The sequence below is a fragment of the Jaculus jaculus genome, chromosome 13, assembly GCF_020740685.1.
Source record: "Jaculus jaculus isolate mJacJac1 chromosome 13, mJacJac1.mat.Y.cur, whole genome shotgun sequence".
Taxonomy (NCBI): Eukaryota; Metazoa; Chordata; class Mammalia; order Rodentia; family Dipodidae; genus Jaculus; species Jaculus jaculus.
The window spans coordinates 22,833,021-22,858,106 of record NC_059114.1 but is presented as its reverse complement, the minus strand read 5'-3'; the positions used below and the strand labels follow the sequence as shown (position 1 = coordinate 22,858,106).

Below are 25,086 nucleotides of genomic sequence, written 5' to 3'. Positions count from 1 at the left end.
AAGAGGGGTGTCAGGCTGGGAATGTCTGTTCGGAAGACAGTGTGACATGTACAAAAGGACAGAGCCAAACGGCCACCGGGGACTGGTCCTGAGCACCCTGTCCCCCACCCCCTTCATCCTCTTCTCCACGCACAAAGCCCTCCCGACACGGGACTGTCATCATGTAAAACCAGTGATTCAAGTCCCTCTTTCCTTGCAGTCCTGGGATTCCCTGGAAGCCCTTCTGTGGCCCGTGCCTCCCTGCCTGCCCCAAATCCCAAAAAGCTTTCCTGGGCTTCTCTTTGTCCTCTAGTGACTGGACCAGGAACAAAACCAGAAGAGAGCTAGGAGACCACGTGCCATGGTGTGCAGCATCCCAGGTGTGCACGTGTGCGTGCGTGTGTGCACATACTGGGAAGGCCAGGGGAGCAAGCAGGGGTTGAAGTCACCTGCCCTATCTTGCAGATGGCAGGGGGGAAACTCAGGCCGAAGTGGGGCCCTTGCTGGAAAAGGTGCCAAGAGTCAGCAATGGGAAGGGCTGGCTTTTCTCTTCCCAGCACCTCTTCCATGGGGGGGCCTTGGCATGAGTGAGGCTAGTTAGGGTTCCTGTCTCCTCTGCTGGCACGGCTCACCATGCTCAGTGTTGGCCGAAGACAAGATTAGAACAGAATCGGTCCTCCTTCCCTCCCTGGGGCCTCCTCAGCTTAGGAGCAGCTTCCCGTCCAGCCATCATCTCTGCAAGGGTGCTGTGAAATGTCACCTTGGGCCCCACCTTGGCAACCCTCTGTCTTGTGTGGTACCTGAGATTTGAAAATTGCTCTCTCCATTTCTCTCCCTCACATATCTCTGTCTTTCCTGTTTCCTCCCCAGTCAGGGAGATGGGGGTAAAAATCTCCCAAGACCCCCAATTTAAAGGGAAGTCAGGCCTGCCTGTCCCCCTTCCCCAGCACCTCATAATCACACTTGTGAAGAGCGGGTGTGCTCTGTAACGAACAGCGAGGCCTCCTTGGAGAGGGCACAATCAGACAATTTTTAAGATCATGGAGTATTAGACTGTTCCCAACTGGGTTTACTAATCAAACAGCCAAATCCTTCATAACCAGCCAATCCCTACAGGGCAATTAAATCCTTCCCCTTTAAAACACTTGCCACACTGTCTGGGGACAGAAAGAAAAATTTGCAAAATTCATTTGATAAATTAGCCAGGGAAAAGAAAGGAGGGGATCAAGCTTTGTTCTTTTCATTTTTTTTAATTATGGAATTCACAATGCCTGAATAATGTTTAATAAGAACTATGAAAATTCCTAACAGTATTACAACACAACACAAAAGAATTAACCTGGTTACCGTGAAAAATTGCATATTTAATTAAGAACAGAGAGTTCAAAACTATCCTGAGATTTCAAAAGTGCTGTTGCCTGAGGGGCCAAATTACATGCTTCCAGGGCTGCTAACGGAGTTAGTGCGTTCAGTCATTACCCAGGCGTCCCCATTAAGTGACTCTGGGCAGATGACATCAAATTCATTTCAAAAGCACCAGGAACTGAAGCATTCACTTGGGTAGTTTAAGGAAAAGCAACTACCCTGCTGGTACAAATCAGACCCCTGGTTGATAAAGGCAATAATTAAAGAATAATGTTAATTAGCTGCTTTTATTTGAAGAAAAGTACGGGTAGTTGGAGGGCTTCCAGGCTGCTGAGGTGGGAGTCGCTCTTTCTGGAAGAAGGGGAGGCTGCTGCGGGAGTGGGGGGGGCGCAGAGGCCCGCTGGAAGAAAGGGAGAGGCTCGGCAGCGAGCTAGACGGGTGCTTAAGGAAGGTGCTGGCTGGTCGACTGGGGCCTGTGTCCTCATGCCACACATGTGGGAGCTGGCCAGTCACCCCAAAGGACCTCAAAGAGGCAGTTTTGGAAAGAAGAAAGACGGCACCATCAGCCTCGTAATTCCATCACGGCAGACTCTGGCAGAACCAGATCACCCATTTCCTTTCAAACCATCCCCCCACATCCAACCTCCTGTTACACTCACTTCCTACTCAGCCGCTTCTGTCACACTCACTCACTCTCAATACCCTCGCGCCACACTCCCAACTCGGCCATATCTGCTGTACTCACTCCCTCTACAACCTCTTGGGTCATCTACCCTCTCGCTCAGTCACTTCCTGTCACACTCATTCCCCTCACATCTCCTGTCAAGCTCATTTCCCACAGACACTTCCCATCACACTCCTTCCACACAGACAAACTCTGATCAGTCCCATGCAACCCACACAATTTATAATACCTACTCTCTCTCCCTCCGCCACTTCCTGTCACTCCGGCCCTGAAGCACTTGAGTCACCACCACACCCTCACAGAAGAATGTTCTTCCAAAGATGGCCGCCACCATCTCTCTCCTACAAGGCTCTTCTCGTAATGTGACCTTGACACTCCTCCCAGTGAAGATCTGGGCCCAGACCTCTCCTTTTAGACTCGGGCTGACCACTGCCTGAGCCTGGCCCCACTAGAAGAGATATTCAATTTCCAAGGCTACATGATGAAAACACCTCACTTCTACCTTGTTCTCTGGGAACCAGCCATCGTACCGCGTGCCAGGAGACCAAGGGACAGGCCATCACAGCGGTGTTCCAACCGGCATCAGCCACCAGGATTAAGGGCCCCAGTCACCCCAAATTGAGAATCTTCCCAGCTGAAGGCTAGCTGTCATGGAGTGGTGACAAACTGCTTCAGCTGGGCTCTGTCCTCATTCCTGAATGACAGATTCTGTGAGTCAAACAGTTGTTGTCCCTCCACCCTCAAGGCTTGGTGGCTTGTTACATGGTGAGGAATGACTGATGTGTCAACACAGACATGCAAGGACTAACTGCCTCACTCCCAACATCCCCTTTCCCCCTGGACCAGCCCCTCCCCCACCAAGAGGCCCAGCACGAGGAACAAACTGCTCACAAAGAAAGCCATCATTTGCCTCTGCCTCTGCCCCTGAGGGCCTGCTGGACATGGTGGCAAGAAGGGCCTGGCATACTGTAGCCATGACTCCACGGCAGACGGGCCTACCAAGCCTGCGGCTCCAATCGACCCATCACCCATCGCTGAGGCCCAGTGAGGAAGTGCTCAGGCCGAGGCCACTCACCTGTGGGGCCCGATCCAGCCCCACCCGTGGAAGGCACCATCCCCACAGGATGCGAGGAACCTTGCGTGGCAAGGCAGCCTGGGACAGAGGGAGCCGTCTTCCCTTCCTGAGCCTCTCTTGCCACTCCGGGGCCTCTGCAGGCCTCACCCACCACGAGACACGGCGCAGCTCTGCACCGCGCTGCTCGGAGAGTAAGTAATTCTTTTGCAGAGAGATGAGTTCCACAAAGTAGGCCACGGGCTGTGGGACCAACCCCCTTGCTCACGGAGGCTGCGGAGGACGTCCTCCAAGGAACCAGGCTGGCTCAGAGAGGCTCCAGGCTGGTGGCCCAAGGGACCTGGGCCCGGTGACCCCAGAAGGCAAGGAGAGGAAAGGGGGCCTGACTCCTCTCAGCATCTCCTGCTATGGGGACCCAGAGGACGGGCTCGAACCTCACCCTGGGACCTAAACACCTGCTGTCCAGCGCAGGTCTGGGAGCCATTCACAGGAATCCTGCCCGAGGGCATTCCTGCCAGGCGGCTGTACCTACTCTCGGGCATGATGTCTGTAAGACAAACGTACACACGCAGCGGCTTTGCAGGGAGGAGATGGACAGCGGGCGCGGTGTTAAGTCTCACAGCTCTCTACCCACCCCCTCTCGGTCCCCTACCAACTTGGCCATGTTCACCTAGGACTCTGGGACTGCCTCGCGGTCTGGTAATTGAGTATATCTCCAGCTCAAAGAAGGGAAGGCCGCTTCGCCCACCCTTATCTCTGCACACCACCCAAGGCCCCTCCCTCACATCAGGGTCTCGACTCTTCCCATGAAACCCATTCTCGCCCACCCTTACTTTTTCCCCTCTTTCCTTTCTCCCTCTCTCTCTCTCTCATACACACATCCCCTTTCTCTCTCCCTCTCCCTTCTCTTTCTTCTCCGTTACAATAAAGCCTTAGATCCAAGAAGTTGTCTGTCTTGGTCCTCCATTGCGAACCCTGAAATCGAACACTTAGAGCAGCCACAAGAAGGAAAGCTTATAGGCACAGACTCCGAGCCATATTGCTAAACTCTGCTGTGTGGCCTGGGGCGAGATATCTAACCTCTCTAAGCCTCAGTTTCTCCTCTGAAGAAAGGGGTATTTAATGGAGCCTAGATCACGGTGCTGAGCAAATAAAACCACTTGACCCACGGTACGGAGGATGCACTGAGTGTCTTAAGTTAAAATAAAAGAAAGTTCCGAACTCTTTTCATCTCTGGTGATGCAAACTCTGCCTGTTTCCCAGGACTATGTGGGGAGTGGCTAGGTCAGGGAGGAAGGTGCCTTGCCAAGCTCAGGGCCGGGGGAGGACCACGTCAGCTAAGAGGAAGGGGACACTTCTCCAGGCGGGTGGAATGACCAGTGCAAAGGTCCTGGACGTGAAAAGACGTGTCTGTGGAGGCTGTGGGGCAGCAGGACAGAGGACCAAGGCTGGGGACCTGAGGAGCAGCAGGCAGCTGCTAGACATAGGGTAAAGCCCCTTGTTCCCACTGGACGACTGCTGTGTGTCCAAGGGGAGCTGCTCAACGTCTCTGCACATGGACAGACCGAAGAGCTGCTCGCCTTCGCGTGGGGGCAGCTCTAGAGTCCTGGGGGAGCCACCCGGACGTGGTCCTCCATGCTGCAGCCTGAAGCCACATCACCCACAGCTAAGGCATAAGGTACTGGGCACACAGACGAAAGCTGGCAGTAAGAGAATACTCACAGAATGCTTAGGTGTGCCAGGGGCCATGCTGGGTCATCCTCATGGGTTATCTCGTGGTGGAGGGAACTGAAGGACAGCGAGGGGCTGTCTCATGCAGCTGCTAAGAGGGAAGCTGGTGTCTGTCGCAGCACCATGCCACTAATCTGGGGTTTCCTTGAAGGGATCAGGTCAGGGCTGGGGACGTGCGACAGGTATAGCGGCCAGCTCGGCAGCTGTCCCACATCACCCCGTGTCACCCACACTGCAAAGAGATCAATACCAGGAGGGGTGAGCTCAGCTTTGGGGAAAATTGTTAAATACTGCACCAAATTAGTAAGAAAATAACCACGTAGCAAGGAGATGACAGAGCTGTGTCCAGGAGCATGGGCGCACGCAGGTACACACCTGCCAAAACGCCAAGGAGCATACATGAGCACACAGGACACTCACACACAGGTGCGGACACGTGCAAAGGCGCACTGAGACACATACACACACAGACACGCACACACGAACACGCGAGAGACATCACAGCAGAACTGGAGGGACGGCTTAGCAGTTAAGGCGCTTGCCTGCAAAGCCAAAGGACCAAGGTTTGATTCCTCAGGACCCACATAAGCCAGATGCACAAGGTGGCAAGAGCCATCACACCAGGGCTGGGGTGATGGCTCCGTGGGTCTTAAGTGCTTGCTGTGAAACATGAGGGGCCTGAGTTTGAAACCACAGAACCCCCATAAAATGTTGGGCATTGTGGCCTGTGCCTGGAATCCCAGCACCGGGGAGGAGGAGACAAGAGGATTGCCTGGGCTCATGGACAAGCTAGTCTAGCCAAGTCAGGGAGCTCTATGTTCAGCAAGACACCCTGTCTCAAAGAATGTAACTGAGGAAGACCCCTGATATTGACCTCCCCCACACATGGACAACACAGTGCACTTATTTAAATCCATCCCAGCTGGCTCATTTGATTGACATTTTTTGGTTTTCCAAGGTAGGGTATCGCCCTAACCCAGGCTGACCTGGAATTCACTACGTAGCCTTAGGCAGACCTAGAACTTGCAGCGATCCTTCTACCTCTGCGTCCCTAGGGCTGGGGTCAAAGGCGTGCGCCACCACGCCCGGCTTGACTGATACTTTTCAGACCTGTTATGGGCTCAGCACTCTGCAATTCAGTTCCGGGGACAGGTGGCCATGCCTTCCTGGAAGGAGTCTGTAGGGAGCTATGGGCGTTCAAGAGAAACCCCTATATTGGTTTCATGATCATCACTGTGACGAGCACCTGACCGAAGCAACTTGAGGAAGGACTTGTTTTGGCACACAGTGTGGACAGGTGACTAATCCCCTGCACTTAGCCAGAACATCACTACAGCGAGCATCTCTTCACCCCATGGTGCGCAGGGAGCAGAGACCAGAAGTGAGCAAGGACAAGGACCTGCCAGGACTCACCTCCTAAGTCTCCAGAATCTCCAAAAACTGTGCCACCACCTGGGGACCCAACACAAGGGTCTGTGGGAGGACATTTGCTACTGAAATGGTAACACCCAGAGAGTCTGACACCACCATAGCCAGCATTGCGAGATGAGGGGCTCGGGTCTGTACAAGGAAGAGCAGGCGCTGCCACAGCTTGACCTTCAGCAAGCACTCAGGGACCCTCCTGTCTCCGCCTCCCCAGCAAGCAAACTCCTTAACTGCCAAGCCATCTCTCCAGCCTGACTTAATTTTTTTTTTCTTTTTTTGGTTTAAGGTACTTGCCTACAAAGCCTAATGACCTGGGTTCAATTCCCTAGTACCCACATACAGCCAGATGCACAAAGTGGAACATGCATTTGGAGTTCATTTGCAGCAGCAAGGAGGCCCTGGCACACTCATTGTCTCTCTCTTCAATCTCTGTTTGAAAAAAAAAAAAAGAAGAAGAAGAAGAAGAAAGAAAGAAAGCTGAGCGTGGTGGTGCAACGTCTTTAATCCCAGCCCTCAGGAGGCAGAGGTAAAGGATCACCGTGAGTTCGAGGCACCCAGACACTGCATAATAAATTTCAGGCCAGCCTTGGCTAGAGTGAGACACAGCCTTAAAAAAAAAAAAATCAGGTGTCAACAAAGAGCCTCGTTAGCAGGTAGCATGTCAGTCTCATAAAAGGTGTCAATACAGTGGCTTGTTTGAAAGCCATGGCAAAAAGCTGCTGAGTGTCTAGGAAGATTGCCCAGTGGTTAAAGGCACCTGCTTGCAAGCCTGACAGTCCGAGTTTGATTCCCCCAACAACCCAGATGCAAAGTGGAGCATTGATCTGTGGTCCTAATGTGACTATGACAATGCGGGCATAAGCCAGGAGAATCTGAAACTCATGGGCTAGCTAGACTGGCACACACATAGTGGCAAAACAGTAAGAGAGACCCTGTCTCAGACAGGCCATGAATCCCAGCACTCAGGAGGCAGACGTAGAAGGATGGCTGAGTTCAGGGCTAGCTGGGACTACAAAGTGAGTGCCAGGTCAACCTGGGCTACGGTGAGACCCTACCTCAAAAACAAATGAAAAGAGAGAGAGAGGAGGTTGAAGGAAAGGATAAGCACCCCGAGGCTGTCCTCTGTGCTGCAGCTCAGGGACTCCTAAATACCATATTCAAGACCCACACTTAAAATGGACTGTGTGAAAAGCCAGCAAGGAAGTGGTTCCAAGAAGTGGGCGGGAATGAGGAGAATGTGGTCAGGAGTGCCCAGTGAGTGCCCGGTGGAATTAGCTTCAGGACAGGTGGGAAAAGCAGAGAGAAGAGTGTGAGCAGGGCTGGAGAAATGGCTTAGTGGTTAAGGTGCTTGCCTGCAAAGCCAAAGGATCCACGTTCGATTCCCTAGGACCCATGTAAGGCGGATGCACAAGGTGGCACAGGCGTCTGGAGTTCATTTGTGGTGGCTGGAGGCCCTGGCATGCCCATTCTTTACCTGCCTCCCCCCTCAAATAAATAAATAATATTCTTTTTTTAAAAAAGTGTGAGCAGATGTTCTAGAAGGTGGCTGAGCAGGAAGGGAAGCAGGCTTCCCTGCCTTGCTTTTTCTTTCTTTCTTTCTCTTTTTTTTCTGTTTATTTTTATTTATGTATTTGAGAGCAACAGACAGGCAGAGAGAGAGAGAGAAAGAGAGAAAATGGGTGTGCCAGGGCCTCCAGCCACTGCAAACGAACTCCAGATGCATGCGCCCCCTTGTGCATCTGGCTAACGTGGGTCCTGGGGAATCGAGCCTTGAACCAGGGTCGTTAGGCTTCACAGACAAGCACTTAACCACTAAACCATCTCTTTAGCCTTTCTTTCTTTTCTTTCTTCCTTCCTTCCTTCCTTCCTTCCTTCCTTCCTTCCTTCCTTCCTCCTCCCTCCCTCCCTCCCTCCCTCCCTCCCTCCCCCCCACTCTCTCTCTCTCTCTCTTTCTTTCTCTCTCTCTCTCTGGCAGGGTCTCACTCTAGCCCAGGCTCACCTGGAACTTACTCTGTAGCTCCAGACTGCCCTTGAACTCACCGTGATCCTCCTACCTCAGCCTCCTGAGTGCTGGGATTACAGGCTTGTACTAGGTGCCCTGCTATCTTGAAACAAAACAAACAAACAAATAAACAAACAAACAAACCCGTGGGTTTTCCCAGCACACGCCCTGCTGTGTAGCCTCCTCACAGCTGCATTCCTTCTTTTTCTCTTCCCATTGAGCGAATCTTAGAAACAACTTCCAGGAGGGAGGGTTTATTCTAGCTCCTGGTTTGAGGGGGTCCAGTCTACTGCGGTAGGGAAGACATGGCAGCAGAGAGCCCATTGTGGCAGAGGTATGGAATGCTCTCATCGCATCTCCGAGGAGCAGGAAGTACAGGCGGCACCAAAAGAACTGAGCTGTAAGTCTCCAGGCCTGCAACATCAGAGACCCACTTCCCCCAGCGAGGCCCCTTCCCCAACACATCCCAGGACAAAGTACACAAGCTCATGAGCCTGTGGGGGACAACGCAGAGTAGAGGTGGCCCACCAGCCCAGGGGGCCACTCCTGCCAGGATTTGAGTCCACGCCGGTTAGTGCCGCGAGTCTGCATTGTGAGGTTCAAACCAGGCACCGGGCCGAGCGGCAGCCTGCACACCAGCCGTCGCCATCTCCCGGGGCATGGACATTCTACTCAGGAACGTCTCTCTCAAGTATTTTAATGGGGTCTGTCTTCTACAGGACCGAACTTGGTCCTTCCTAGGCTTGGCCCAGGAGTCTGGGGACAGCTCTTCTGTGGTCCCCTTGGAGGCACACTAACCTCTGGGACCACCTTGCCCACAGAACCCAGGCAAGGCTGAGAATCACGCATCTCCTCCACCCCCTTTCTAGGTCTATGGTGCCAGTGGTTTGCTCTCCCTCCCCCAGCTCCTCAGTTTGGTGACCTTGCTAATGACACTGTCCCAGGGTCCTTTCTCCACAGGTTGACTCCCCCACCAGTTTATCCAGCTCTTTGGAACAGGGACCACTCCCAGCCAACCTTCGCCTTCTCAGTGTGGGCTGAGTTGATGCCGGGTAAAACCGTGCGTGAGGAAGGGGTTGTCACTGGGTGTGTGAGAAATGGAGGGGTCAGGTGAGAAGGTGGATGGGTAGAAAGGATGGATGTGGATAGCTGAATTGATGGGTGGGTGGGATGGAAGGATGGGAGATGATCATCAAGCCCCTGCAAGACTTCTAATCCATGGGAGCTCATGGATTAAGCAATAACTAAAGGTTCAGTGGGTCTCTTGATCACATTGTTCCAGTCCTGACCTCTGCTATTCCCCAGGCAGATGTGCTCCCCCCCTTCCGCCCCACAGCTAGACATACATGAAAGCAAGACATGAACCCCAGGGACTGGGCATCTTCACGTAGCCTGGGCCCCACCACGCATAGCATCTTGGTCACCTCACCTTCCCATGGTCCTTCTTGACAAGAGTTCCTGGGAACACCAAATCTAGATCCACAGTGGCCGGGGGCAAAAGGGCCCTTTTCAAAGTCCTTTGTAGCCCCCCAAAGTCCCTGCACCCACTCTATCTCAGTGCAGAGACACAGCCTCCTGGCTGAACCACTGCCTACATGCTACCAACAGCCTCCAGTTGTACACCAGGTCCACCTGTGTGTGGGAACAGCCTCCATCCTGCTGGGGACTAAATGCCGGTCTCCATGGTAACTTCTACCCCCCCCCCCATGCTGTTATCCTCAATGCGCCACTGTGATCTCCAAGGGCCTGCACCATGGGGACCTTCCTCCACTGACCTCACCTCCTTCCTTCCCTGCCTGCAACCCCTCCCCAGCCATACTACGGAAGTTCCCACCTCAAGGCCTTCACACAGACCACTATGGTAGCTGTTGTAGTTACCTTTGTGTCGCTGGCACAAAGCACCCAACCAGAAGCAGCTGATGAGGGGGAAAGGTTTATTTTGACTTATAGACTGGAAAGGATGCTCCATGATGGCAGGGGAAACCATGACATGAGCAGAGGCTGGACTTCACCTCCTGGCCAACAGCAGCAGGAGAGTGTGCCAAACACTGGCAAGGGGCAAGCTGGCCTTAAGCCATGAGCCTGCCCCCAACAACACACCTCCTCCAGAAGGGTCCAATTCCCACACGACCATCAGCCAGGGACCCAGCCGTCAGAACACATGAGTTCATGGGGGACACCTAATTCAAGCCACCACAGTGGCTATGAGCTCTCTTCTACCTGCACTTTGCTGAAGCACCTTTTTCGTCATCGCTCAAGTCTGACAGCCTGAATGTCACCTACTCAGGGTGACCTCCATAACTGCCCCCAGAAAACAGATGCCCTGATTTCGACACTCAAGTTGTTTCTTTCCTCTCTTCTGTCCATTTCTGCCACCATGCACTCATTTGTTTAGCTTGCCCCCTTGGTACCCAGCACGTGGTGGGATGCTTGCCCAGAGGGTACCGACTGGATACATATTTGTCGTCTGCTGAGTGGCTGTCAGGTTCTGAGCAAAGACTCCATCCAGACTGTCTAGGACAGAATCCTGAGCAACATAGACAAGCAGATGGACCGCCCTGGACCTGTTTCCTCATGTACAATATAGGGTCACAGGGCTAAGCAACAGAATGGAGCAATGAGTGTTAAGGATGTGGGGTAAACCCGAGCCTAGAAGGACAGTGGCCTGCTGGACGCAGCTTGGGAAGGGTGGGGGCAGGAGTTGGCTGTTAAAAAAAAAACTGAAAAACTTTTTTAATACAGCCTACAAGTCTATCTCCTTCCTTCTTTATCAACGACACGATTTATTGAGCGGGGAGGCCATATTGACTGAATAAATCTTGATAATGACCACAGCGGCGATCAATAGCTTCTTATTATCAGCCCAGGCTGGGAGTTCCATCTTGCGGAACGTGGGTCCGACGACAGGGGCGCCACACAGCCTTGGCACCAGCAGGCAGGTGGGTGGGTGGCTGCCCATCTACACAAGGGAATGTCCTGGGGTCGCTGATAAGGGATGCCCAAGGTACTCAGGTTGGGGGCCCAGATGGCCTCCAGGCGTTCTCAGTGATGGGTTACTTCAAAAAGCCCTTAAAAGGAAAAGAAAAGAGGACCTGGGGAGATGGCCGCTCAGCAGGCAAAGTGCTCACCGTGCGAGGGTGAGTTCGATTCCCAGAATGGGCGTGGTGGCGGCGTGTGCTTTTAACCCCAGCCCTGGGTAAGTAGGTAGAGGCAGATCCCTGAAGTATGTTATCCAGCCCATCCGGCCTGACTAGTGAACTCCAGGCCAGTGAGAAACCCTATATCTAAGGAGGTGGATGGTATCCCTGAAGATGACATCCAAGGTTCTTCTCTGGTCTCCACATGCAAATACACACATGCATGCACACACACATGCGCACACACACATGCACACACACTCATATGCACGCACATACACACACTTTTTTTTTTAAAGACACAAGAGCATCTAGACTGGACAAGCCTTCCCAAGAGCATGCTCTGACCTCCAGAGGCCAAGAGAGTCCTGTCTATCTGACTGCTGGCTGCCAGCTCTCAGTAGGCCTGGCAAGGAGGCCCTGGTTGTCTGTCAATGGGCTGTGGGAGGAGTTGCCTGGGCTTGGCTGAAGCCCGGGTGACTTTCTTTTTTTCTGACAGCAGAACAGCTAGCCTGTCATGTATATGAAGGCTTCACCCAGGCCTGGCATCCCTGAACTGACCAGAGAGGCAGGAGTGACTGGCAGTGGCAGTAATGGTGACAGCAATGACAGAGGCGGTGTCAGCCACTGTGGCTGCCGGGGGAGTAAGCGTGTTCTCGGCCATGGCTGAGGGTGAGGCTGGATCAAATTCCCATTTTGAGGAAACTGAGGTGCAGGGTCTTACCACAGCCTCTCTGACAAAGCATCGAGTCCAGGTCACAGCAGGGGTGTCACCGAGGATAACTGAAACCCTACAGGAATGGTCTTACATTGTAGGACAATAAAAGCTGCTAAGAGCAATGATGAACAACCTGTTGGTGATGTACTGAAAGCTAGGGAGAGGTCCCCACTTTTTCTTACAAACGTGACATCATGGACAACACCTTAGAGGCAGAGCCTTGGCCAGCCATGCCCCCTGCCTGCACCCCAGCACCTGACCCAGGAGGGGCTGCAGCGTGAGCTGAGGTGATGAATGGGCGGCCATCCCCACAGGTGGGGAAGCAGAAGTTTAGACAGAAGAGCTGAGCCCAGGGCAGCCTCAGAAGGAGGAAGATGGCTCTAAACCTGGATACCCTCATAAGGTAGGGGTCTGGAGGATGCTGAGAAGAGTCCCTAGCCTAGGTCACTGTTCCCAGACCCCCTTCCCTTCTCTGACACCTGATGAGCTGTTCACAGCGCCCATATCCCAGCCATGGGACGAGCTTGTTATCTGATTGGAAAAATACTACCAGGCTATCCCATGTCCCTAAGACAGCTGTCCATCAGACTGCTTTGAGCTCTCGATGACGAGGCCCAGCAAACTGCTTGTGACCCACAGCCACCGGCAATTCTTCATGGCTGTGTTAATTAGGAGGGGAGGGGGTCCATCACCTGGGCTGAAATTGGGGTCACCAGTTTCTAAAGCGAGGCTCACAGAGCTAAAGATAGACCTGCTTACTACAAGCCTGAGGCCCAGGCCCCAATTCTAGGGTCGGAGTTGAGTGACCTCCAAGAGTGGTGGGGGGGGGGGGGAGAAAGTAGAGGGAGAGCGAATCACACAAGGCCTGTGGACCGAGTAATGCTGGCAGCGACAGGATGTGACAGAGAATTCAGCAGTGTGCTCTGAGGCACTGGGAGCTGCAACCAGATGACATTCTCATGACTTCTGACTCCCAGAAGCCCACATGGAGGTGGGTGCACGGCTAGGAAGTGCAGTGAGCCTGGCCCGGAATGCCTGTGGCCGCTGTGGCCTACGTCTCCATGCAGGGCTGAGACAGGTATGCTCCCAACATCCAATCACAGCCCCTCAGGAGTGCATCACATGCTCATCCTCCACACAGGCAAACCTCAAGCCTCAGGAGAGGAAAGGAAGTTACTCAGGAACACACAGGCAGAGCTGGGATTTGAACCCCAGCATCCCAGGCACATCATGAGATAGAAAGGGGAGGCAGTAGGCTGGAGAGATGGCTCGGAGGTTAAGGTGCTTGCCTGCAAAGCCTACGACCCAGGTTCGATTCCCTAGTATCCATGTAAAGCTAGGTGTACTAGGTAGCGCATGCATCTGGAGTTCATTTGCAGTGGCAGGAAGGCCCTGGAGTGCCCATTCTCTCTCTTTTCTCTATCTCTCTCTACTTGTAAATAAATGAATAATATTTTTAAAGAAAGAAGGAAGGAGGGATGGAGGCAGGGAAAACCATTTGCCAACAAACCAGCAATTGGGCCATCTAGTTAAAAAAGAAAATTGAGTTGGGTGTGGTGGTGCACACCTTTAATCCCAGCACTTGGGAGGCAGAGGTAGGAGGACTGGTTTGAGTTCAAGGGCAGTCTGAGACTACATAGTGAATTCCAGGCCAGCCTGGTCTAAATCAAGTCCCTACTTCAAAAAAAAAAAAAAAAAAAAAAAAAAAGGTCTTCCAGTCAAGATGCTGTCTGCCTAACTGTGCCACATCTCCCAGGGAAGGAAAGATGGACGCGGATCCTGAGAAGAGAATCAGCCCATCACACCTCACCAGAGCCCCAGCTAAAACCAAAAGTAATTGGGGAAAATGAGCAAGAGTGCTGCTTTCTTGGTGAACCTGGTACCAGCACAAGGGTGAAGAAGATAGACACAGAGAACACTCAACTCTTGCCAAACCAGAGATCCAGAGACACAGAGGCTCCCAAGACCTCATCATGGAAGTAGACCTAAACAAACCCAACATAGCTCAGGAAAATTTGCGGAAGAGGGGGTGGAAAGATTATTAAAGCCACATGGTGGGTCATTATGCACAGAGACATTGCCTCTTACCCATAACTGATGGCCAACCCCACAATGCACGGACCCACATTCCCCAGTGACAAGGGTCCCTGACAGGGGAGAGGAAGGGAGGAGGCTAATGAGGGTACCAACATGTATACACACTGTGTGCATAACTAATAATAATAAAAAATTAAAAAGAACTATCCTCTGAAACATGTGATTCTATAATTTGAAAGTGAGTTTGTGACAGTCCTTTTCACCCAGATATAGCTTTCAATAACCTCCATTGTTGTTCATTTAGTAAAGATCTTCATGGTAAAAATAAATAAATAAACTAAAATATAACTGATGTCCATGGCTTGTGTGGTATGTGACAGTTTACAAAGTAGGGCTGGGCGTGGTGGCGCACGCCTTTAATCCCAGCACTTGGTAGGCAGAGGTGGGAGGATCGCCGTGAGTTCGAGGCCACCCTGAGACTACATAGTGAATTTCAGGTCAGCCTGGGCTAGAGTGAGGCCCTACCTCGAGAAACAAAACAAAACAAAAAGGAATCCTCAGAGAGTGAGAAGAGCCATGGAGCCTGGGAGCCCACCGCCTCCAGTTCCAGGTATGCACCGTTCTCTGCACCTCAGGACCTCTGCACACACCACGCCACGCCCTCTTTTGCTCTGTCCCTTTCCTTCAGCCTTGAGATCTCTGCTGCACAGTGACAGGTCCAGGAAGCCAGGCTCACAGCTAACTTTATGTCATTGTGTCAGAATACGTCTGCAGGTCTGAAAACACACTCAGCCTCCAGGAACACACGTCTTCCTTCCCCGCTGCTGTCTGTGGGCTCAAAGCGAGCTGCCACCCAGCCTCGCCTGTTGATACTTTCCTATTAGACTTGTCTGCTATCTCCACCATGTAGTTGTCTTAATTACGCCGGTACAGTTATTGTCATTTATGACATTATTAACTGTCATTGTTAGTGCCGGTGAGTGTAAACACATGTGAAGAGTAAAGCCCACGGCATTCACTTGAACATGCGGTGGTGCTGTGTGCTGGCCTCCGGCACCTCAGTCCATCGACTCTATCTCCACTGTTCTCCACGTTTCCCATGTGAGAAAACCAAGGCTCAGAGAGGTTAAGTAACTCCCTCAGGTTGCACAGCTGCTAAGTAGTGGGCCTGGGCCTTGAGTCCTGGCTGCCTGGCTCAAATCTACACTACACGCCTCTGGGCTGGGAAAGCAGCCCCCACCACGCTCCGCAGATACTGGGACCCACGGGTGCTCACAAGGGATGACACACACTCTGGGCAGGTGTTCGTAGAAGCATGTTTCCAAGTGACCACTTCTTCATGGGGGTCTGCCCAGCCTGGATGGCCCCGGTGACCCCTGTGGTCTCCCTAGCCGCAGCACCCACACCCATACAGCCGGCTGGACACGCAGATCAAGCATACTGGCTCCCAGGGAGCGACTGGCGCTGTCCAGTTTGACTGACGACGGCGGTGGTGGTGGTGGCGGCGGCGGCGGGAGACATCCTCCGGGCACCTCAGGCAGACGCCCAGCTCAGGCCAGAGAGCCCAGGGGATTGATTTTGCTCTGTCTGCCTTTTTAATGACAACTGAGTGTCTGGGAAGTACAGTTTGGCTTGGCTGAAGGATGGCACAGGCCGGGTGGGGGTGAGGTAGGGGATGAGCAGGCTGCCCCAATCCAAACCTGGGAGCAACCACCTACTGGGCACCATACCCACGACCACCTCTCTCCATTGGACTGTCAGGGTCTCTTGCTGCTCCTGGAACCACAGCCTCACCCCGCAGGAGGCACCGCTAGCAACCTGGATGTGGATGACCTTGACAGCCAGTGAACTTGACCCCCAGGGATTCCTGGAGCCGCCTCAGCGCTGGCTGTTCCCTCAGCATGGACCTCCCCCCGCTTCCCAACTGACCTGCTTCCGTGGTGGGGAAGAGACTCTATGCATCTGGAATGCCTAAATACCAATAGCTTTCACAAGAATGATCTCCAATCTGCATGCACCCAGACAGACAGACAGCTGGAAACATTTGAAGGCCAAACATGGGCTCCCCATCTACAACCTCTGCACTCAGTATTCCCAAAGCACAGGGCATCACGTATGACACTAGAAACATGTGAAAACTGAAAACCCCAGGGTAAGATGAGAGGGACCAACGGCTGCCCAGAAAGCTCTGGTATCAGCTACAACATTGGCAAGTTCCAGTCACTGCTGTCTGCCCTCTAAAACCATCCGTGACAGGAGTGAGGCACTTATAAAGCACTAACTGTGTGCTGGGCACCACCATGTCCAAACGACCTGAAGGAGGAGACAACTATAGTCCCATCAAGAGAGAAGTGGGGCTCAGGCTGGAGAGACGGCTCCGAAGTTAAGGCACTTGCCTGCAAAGCCAAACAACCCCAGTATCCACATAAAACCAGAAGCACAAAGTGGTGTGTACATCTGCAGTCCAGTTACAGAGGCTGGGTGGAACGCCAGAACAGGTAAGGCCCACAAAGCCCAAATGCAAGCAAGTGGTCACATTGGATGGCAAGTCACCATTGCCTAGAAAGTCCTGAGGTCAAACTGCAATGTCCTTAGAGACCCTGGGTATATATTTGCATATTAAAAGAGGAAAAGGGGGCTGGAGAGATGGCTCGGCCATTAAGGGCACTTGCTTGTAAAGTATGATGTCCTGGATTCGATTTTCCCCAGAATTAATGTAAACTAAAATGCACAAAATGGTACATGCATCTGGAGTTCTTTTTCAGAGGCAAGAGACACTGGTATGCCTATTCTCTCCTCTCCTCTACTGTTTCTCTTCTTCTCCCCTCCTCTCCTCTCTTCTCCTCTTCTCTTCTCTGTCTCTCTCCCACTACCTTGCAAATAAATACAGTATTTTAGAAAAGAGGAAAAGAGTTGTGGAAACTTCTTTAAACTTCTGGAGGGCTGAGTGATCTTGACTTCTGAGATTGGATGAGTGGAGAAAAGAGTCTTAGGCAGAGGGAACTGCAAGTCGCAAGGCCCTGGGGAGGGACAGGTTCCATATGATGGAGGGACAAATGTCCTGGAGCTGGAACAAAGTGAACCAGGGAAAGAGATGAAGGAGGCAGGATACATGGGATTCATAGGAGGGAAGGAACTAAAATTTTTTCTTTAGATTTTTTTTTTTTTTTTGAGAGACAGAGAAAGAGGCAGGTAGAGTGGCCTCCAGCCATTGCAAATGAACTCCAGACACATGCACCACCTTGTGCATCTGGCTCATGTGGGTTCCAGAGAACTGAATCTGGATCCTTAGGTTTCTCAGGCAAGTGCCTTAACCACTAAACCATCTGTCCAGCTGGGGACTAGAATTTTAATAGATGCATAATAGAAGAATATTGTCCACATTCTACCAAATACTGCAAATAGTCATTGCCAAGGGCTCATGGACACTTAGCAAACAATTCATTCCACCCTAATGATTTTATACAAAAAAAAAAAAATGCTTAAAAGGCCAACAGCCGCCCCACCCCCATGACTGCTTCCACTGCCAACCACGGTGGGGTTGAGTCCAGGGTTAGGCCATTAGAACACAACAACACTGGTCCAGAAAGTACACCGTCACCCTTCCTCGTCACCTGAGCATCGGGATCAGCACACTGGGAGCATGCAGGACACCTCCCCCACCAGCTCAGAAAGACTCGGCTCCCAATGCCAGGACCAAAGTTGGGCTCAGAGCAGGGTCCTACATCTGGAATCTCAGAACTGGGGAGACTGAGGCAGGAAGTACTCAAGTTTAAGACCAGCCTGGGCTACACAGCCAGCCCTTGTCTCAAAAAAAACAAACAAACAAAAAAAAAAAAAACACAACGGGGAGAAAAAACACAAGGTGAGTAGGTCACTGCCTCATTCCCGTGCATTACCTGCGCCAGGAGAGCCTGAGGATGGAATGACTATGAAGTGGCTGGCATTTCAGCCCCTGAAGAAAATGGCACAAAACCCCACAGTTTCCAGGCAGCCTGGGTCTGCCATCAAAAAAGGTCCAAATTTAGACCAGCCAAGGTGCTCACGTGTGAAATCCCATCTGCCGGAAGAAAGGTTAACTCGGCAGAATGTCAAGTTTGAAGATAGAATCCTCTTTTTAACAGGCAAGTTAAAAGGAAAAAAAAAAAAAAAAGGAAGAAAAAGATAGAGGAAGGAAAAAGGCCCATGAGGAACGCCATGCATGCCATGCCACTGGCCCTGTCATACCAAGAGCCCGGCAAACCTGAGACAACCCACTGATACCCTGACGCAGCCCTGACTCCACCTCCTGCGGCGGACACCTAGTGAGAAAAATCCCAAGACCCTCCCAACCCCCAAGAGCCAGATCGGAACCCAAGGAGTTGTTTGCTCTTAGCAACCAAGAGGGTGCCCACCATTAGACAGCAAAAGGTACCAGAACTGGGGGAATGCCCAGACAGGACGGTTCGGATCCTTAACTTAAATACATGTCAAATACCTGTTTCCAGCTCCCCTGCAGGAAACGGTCACAGAGCAAGTCCCCACAAGACTGGACTTGTAAGAGTATCTAGCGGTCTGGATCTTAATCCTAACCTCCTTCTGGAAGGTTCTCTTCATCCCACATCCCTCTTCTCCCTGTCTCTCCTCTGGTCCTCACCTAGACCCAGGCCATGCCAAGCCCTTTCCACCCAGCATCAATTGTATTCTCACAAAGTTTCCAAAGTTAGGATTCTGCCAACAGGACGGATAGCTTATTTACCGCTGTCATCTGTACAAAGGAGAATTTTGACACATTGTTAAATGATAGCACATTTAGATAAGTCAAGCTGTCACTGGCTCTAATGGATGTCTTCCCCTCTCTGTGGCTGATATGTAAAATTTATGCACTTCAGAATATCATAAGGTTATAATATTTTAATCACATCCACGCTCTTTTCTAAACTTTAAGCTGAGGGAAAAACATGCCACAAAGCACCATCCTCCCTCTGTGCTCCAAGAGATCGCACCATCCTGAATGTGTCTGAAATCTCCTCATAGAAACCTGGCCTTTCCGGCTCATCCTGAGGGTCACCCTCATTACAAATCCCTCAAGTATAACTGGCCTTTTCCAGCCAAAGTCCCCTGTGAGGTGCCCCCAGCCACCTCTTCCCATCTCCAGAAACACAGTCATGCACAGATGGCATTCACCCTCATTTGAACTGGATGCCCCTACTCTGGTTAGCCTAAGCCACCCTCTTAAGAGGGGAGGAAAAAATGGCCTAGGGGCCCTGGACCCAGAACATCATAAAAAGAGGGGGTGGCAGAGTGACAGAGGAAAGCAGAAAGAGAAATCATAAAGGCATGAATCCAGTTATGACGATAATACACAGAAAAGCCATAAAAAAACCTGCATTAGTAATGTTCACCATAAAGCCATCTTATAACCAAATGAAATATGCCCAGCATTAGCTTCAGATGGGATTTTATTTCTTCTCGTTTCCTGAGCTGCTTGAAGCAGAGGGGTGGAGGAGAAGAGAAGGAGGGAGGCAGTTCAGAGGTGCTAAAGTGGGGTCCACATGTCAGATAAGCTTTTGCATCAGTCCTTAAAAGTCCCCAAGGTTGTTGACTGACTTCTATCTACCGAATTGGCCTGCTGTGCTCTGAGACGGGGCTGAAAGAATAATGACTAACTGGACAGCTTCCATATTTGAAATATATATACTTCCAAAAGGTTGCAGCCTGGGCTAGCACAAGGTCACCTTTCTTGCCTAGGTGGGGTGGCATCAGCAGTGTGGCCCAGCCTGGGGATGTGGAACCACCTTGACTGGCTGAGCCACTTGAAGGCTCCGCAAGGAGGCTGTAAAGAAAGCATCCAACCTGAACAACTGAGAATGCCAGCCACATGCCTCTCCCAAGGCCACCGGCCTAAAGCTGTGGGCCAGCACAGGATGTAGGCTGGGGACCTAAGGCCCTTACCTACATACAGCTCAGAGCAAGTGGCAGAAGTTTTCCTTTCGGTGATGTCCCTAGAAGGGAAAATGAGGACGCAGGTGTGGAGGAGGATTTGCTGGCATGGTGCTGAGAAATGCCCTGAGGTTGGGTGAGGCCTGGGAGCTGTCCCTGGTGGGCAGGGGGCCACAGCAGCAGAATCTGGGAGGGGGCAGGAAACAGGCAGATGTGCTGGTTGAGGCCTGACTGTCTGCAGGCGGTGGCTGCCACGTTCATTTCTCTGGGCTCTAGAAGTGTGCAGCCTTTCAAACTCCCTGGGGGATGGCCCCCTCTTAATATCGATGCAAATGAGCCCCCCCTTCCTCAGGAGCCTTGGTGGTTTGGGCCAGACACACAGCCATTGTTTTAATGAGCCACCCCCCCCCATGCACTGCCCTGAGGGGGAAGAGGTCCGGGTGCTCAGTGTCCCTGTCACCTAGGCAGGCCCAATGACACCCCCCCAACACACACACAATTTGATTTCCAACTCAAATCTGCTTTTCCATCTCAGTGTGTACTAAAATCTTAACAAAAGGCTCCCAGACCCTGGGGAGTCAGCTGGAACCAAGGCTGGGGTGACCTCCACTGCTCCACAAAAGACTCCCCACCAAGAATAAACAGGGGGAGCTTCAAGTCTCCCCTACCAAGCTCAGAAATCAGCCCCCCTGGGAGCCCCGCCCAGCCCTCAGCACAGGGCCCCGGCCTCTCCTCCAACCCCACCGTGCACAGCCCAACCTCGGGCTCCCCAGATGGAAACGGAGTTATCTAATGAAAATTGTGTTAACTGACATTCCAGCCGACCTGGAGCAAATACCAGCGCTGTAAATCTCACCGCGGAAATTTTTCTCCAGCTCAGAATAACAATAGGACCCAGCAAAGGGCTTTCGCCAGCCCTTCTGCTCGCTCTCCTCTCGTCTGCCACGTTCTTGTCATTGTTTATGTTACAGAACATCAATCATAAATAAAGACGCTGTCCCCGAGCCATGCCCGGGTCTCATTTACAAACATTAGCAGGGAATACGATTACCATTGGCCTTGGTGCCAAGCCCAATGTGGCTGCCCAACTCACTCTCTCTCTCTCTCTCACCCTCTCTGTCTCTCTCTCCCTCTCCCCTCCCCCCCAAAGGCCACTTTAGCATCGTTTAAATGGGCAAGCACAGCTCACAGCCCTGCCCATCTCAGGCGGCCACCAAATTGTGTAGCCTCAACTGGAGCGAGGACCTGGAATTGCAAGGCTCTCGCAGTTATTAACTACATGCCTGAGTGCCCCGATTTTCTCTCCGGCTCAATGGCTTTGGGGGGAGGAAGGGCGCGAGGAGTTGGGGGGGCTAGGAACGAGAAGAGCTGGGATCACTTATGAGAAGAAACTTAATGAGATCTGCGAACAGATTTTAAAATTGTTTTTTTCTTTAAGTGGATCCCTTTTCATCTCCAGACATACTGTCACGTATAATGCGAATGTCACAGCCAAGGCAGGACGCGCTCACCGCGCAGTTATCCGCGCCGTTTCCCCCCGCCCCTGCCACGACTTTGCAAGACTGCGGGGATTTGGGGGTGCGGGGGGAACCCATGAGGCGCATCCTGGACACCCTAGGAAAAAAATCAGAGGCTGGAGTTGTATCTCCAGTGCGAGGTACACTGTGATCACCCCCAACCCGGGGCACCGAACAACCCCCCTCAACCCGGTGAGCCCCGGAACCCGGGCAGAAGGAATGGGGAGGACAGTGCCAGAGCTGAGGATGGAATCGCCCAGGGGAAGGAGTAGGGGGACACTGGGCTGGAAAAGTTCCGGGGGTCCGGAGCCCCGTTCCCCGCTCGCTGCCAGGGTTCCCGCGGGCAGGTGCGCAAAGTTGCGCGCGCCCGGGCGGCGGGCTTGGGGAAGGACTCGAGGAGAACTCGAGCCGGCCACGGAGGAGGGAGAAGCAAGAAGAAGCAGAGACGAACCCGGGAGAGCACGGCGGCCGACGAGCCCCGGACCGATCCTTCCTTCTTTCCTTCCTTCCTTCCACCTTCCCCGGCGCCTCCAAGTTGCGCGGCGCGCAGGGCGCGGGGGGCCGCTCGGCTCCGCGGCTCCTTCCGCGCTCAGGCTCGGGCTCGGGCTCCGGCGCGTCCCGGCGGCCGATCGATGGCGAGAAGCGAACAAAGAGCAGCGGCGCGGCCGGCCCGGCCCGGCCCCCCGCGCGCCCCGCCGCCCGCGCCCTCCCCGGGCCCCGCGCGCGGCGCCCGCGCCCCGCCGCGCACTCACCTGCAGCCGCCGCGGGTCCAGGCGCCGCCGCGGCCGGGGCTTCGGTCCCCCCTCGGCCGCCATCTTGGGGGCGGCGGGCGGGCGCGCGCCCAGTGGGGTCGGCTCTCCGGCTGCTCCCAATACCCGGGCTGGACCCCCGGCCCCGGGCCCTGCGCGCCCTGCCCCGCTGCAGCCGCCGGCGCCCGGACCGCGCGGCGCTCGCGCATCGCCCTCCTCCCCCGCCGGGCCCCGGGTCGCTGCGCCGCGCGGTTGCACTTGACTTTGCCTTTCTTTCTCTCTCTCTCTCTCTCTCTCTCTTTTTTTTTTTTTTTCAAACTTATCAATACTGACGTAACGTGCGGATCAATGCGAAGGGAAGTTTGGGAAGAGGAGGCTGCGGAAGGTGTGGGGAGGGGGAACGGGCTGCCCTTCCCCCCACACCTGCACCTGCCCACATCCCCCTAAGGCTCTCAGCGTGGCATACTTAAAAAAAAAAAAAAAAGTTAACAGTTTGCAATGCAATTTTTTCTTCCCACCCTTTTCCCTTTTGCAGTCCTGGAGCACAGACAACACGTGCCGCCGCTCGGCCGCCAGCCAGCCGTGCTTCCCGGGCTGGGGCGGACCCGACCCGACCAGACGCTCCCGCGGGCGCGCCGAGGCGGGGGGCAGCCGCCTGGGGGCGCCACTGAGTCGTGGGAAAGGTCACTGCCAAGGCCAGCATTATGCACGCCCCCGTCCGAGGCTATTAGGATGTCAGGGGTCGTCTTTGCCTGTGTGGCCGGGAGGAGGCTCCTTTTACAGTAGGGATTTCTTGTGGTTGTTGCTTCGGAGGAGAGGGGCTTAAAGCCCAATCGTAAGGGAAGCTCCCCACAACTTCGTAACGCGAGGCCCTTTTGTGCAATGATCGTGGTTGCAGGAGATTACTGAGCTCTGCAGGGTCTCTCTCCACCCGCAGCCGGCTGGTCTGCTGAAGGGGCCTCAACGCCAATGTGAGGACTCTGGACACCTAACCACTGGGGTGGTTGCGCTGTTGTCATCCCTGCTTGGGGTCAAGGCCCTCTGCAGCCTGGAGTTTCTGCACTATAGCTGTCCTTTGGGAGCGGGTCTTTAACCTGGGGAAGGGAAATCCAGGTCTTTTGACCCTGGTCTGCAGGGATGACTAGCGTTCCTGCTTTACTTTATTTCCCCCTCTCCGTCTGTTTCTAGAAGGTCCCTAGTCCCTTTCCAGCATCTTATCCCCAGAAGAGACTCCAATTCCCCCATGCCCAGGGACACCAACCCGCTTGACCCCCTCCTGACTCTGGGGTCACCCTCGTTGTCTGACCTATCCCCTATCCCACATATCACCCCACTTGCTTCCCCTTCCAAAAGAATGGACACGGCCCCCCTTCTATTCTGATCCAAAGATTTGCTTTTATGGACAGCAAGCGGAAATGATATTCTCATTTTATGACCCAGCTTGGACTTGTGACATCACTCTTGGTCTGGGACAATAGATCAATACAGTGGGTTATAAAAAAGATGAAGTTTAGAAGAGTTGTAAAGGAGAGAGAATCATGATGAATATTTTTGATGATTTTCCAATATTTGTGTCTCGGAACACGTGCTTTGAGGCAATTAAAGTTTTTAATGTAATGTAAATAATTGTTTCATAACTGCTAGAGAAGAAGGTGTGATCTCTTCGGGCAATCATTTGAGCTGCTTAAAACTGCACCGTGATTTAAACAAGGATATAGTATTTCTGTTCCTATCCTCATACATTTTCCTTGAGGTCTGGGCAAATATATTAACGCAGGAGTTGAAAGGCTTCTCATACCCAAAGTACAGGGTTTTTTTTTTTTCCAGAGATGAAATGAATTAGGCCTAGTTAGCAATTCCGAGTGGCCTGTTTCCCTGCCAGAGTAAATTGCACGTGATGTGTGGTTTATTTCAGCTCTCGACAACTTCACGTTTAAATTACAGCTCTCATTCTGCGAAATGAATTTAGGGAAATTTCATAACTAACGCGCTGCAATTTTTTTTAAATGGCTACATTTTCTCTTGAGCATCTGTAAAGATTACAGTTTCCTTGTCTTTCAGTCTGGTTTTAAAAGATCTGCAATAAAAAAAAAAATCTAAAGTGAGTGTGAAGCCTTTCCAACTCATGTTTTAACAAACCAAGCTTCTGATAAAAGATTGTTGTAAATTTATGTCTGACTTTGCGGCAGTGGGACATGTTGATCTCCTGCTATGGGCTGAGGACACAAGGCTTCAGTGGGATTTCTGCCCAAAGTGCAGTCGAAATTTTATTGTGAAGAAAGATCAAACAATCCTAAATGGAGGGGTGATTTTCCAAAATAAACGGGCCATTCTTTTCAAAAATGTCAATGTCGGATGAAACACACAGACCGAGTGGCTCTTCCAGACTAAAGGAGACTAAAGACGTTTGGACAAGCGATTAAAAATATGTATGACCAGGGACCCTTTCTCTAAAGGACAGCAAGTTGGAACCAATGGTAAATTTAGAACAAAGTCAAGAGATAGATAATAGTATTGTGTCAATGTTAATTTCCTGATTTTGATCCCTCTACTGTGGCAGCTATGTAACAAAGTATCTTTGTTTTTAGCAAACACTGAAATGCTTAGGGAAGAAAGGACAGAACTCATTCCTGTGACTTAACTCCAACAGCACACAGGAAGATAATATGTTATCTCGTTCTCTCTGGGTAGAGACAGAAAGAAACCTTCAGTGGACTACTGTTTGAAGACTCCATGTCGAGCCAACA

General features: G+C 52.4%; 1 protein-coding gene across 1 annotated transcript in view; it reads right to left on the bottom strand.

Annotated features, from left to right (window-relative positions):
- Nucleotides 1-22,405, bottom strand: part of Cux2 (cut like homeobox 2) — a 275,735-nt gene extending 253,330 nt beyond the window's left edge. Inside the window, exon 1 of the mRNA XM_045132651.1 lies at nucleotides 22,343-22,405. Within this exon, the coding sequence (XP_044988586.1) occupies nucleotides 22,343-22,405 (63 nt within the window). The remainder of the gene's footprint in view (nucleotides 1-22,342) is intronic.
- Nucleotides 22,406-25,086: the final 2,681 nt, after the last annotated feature.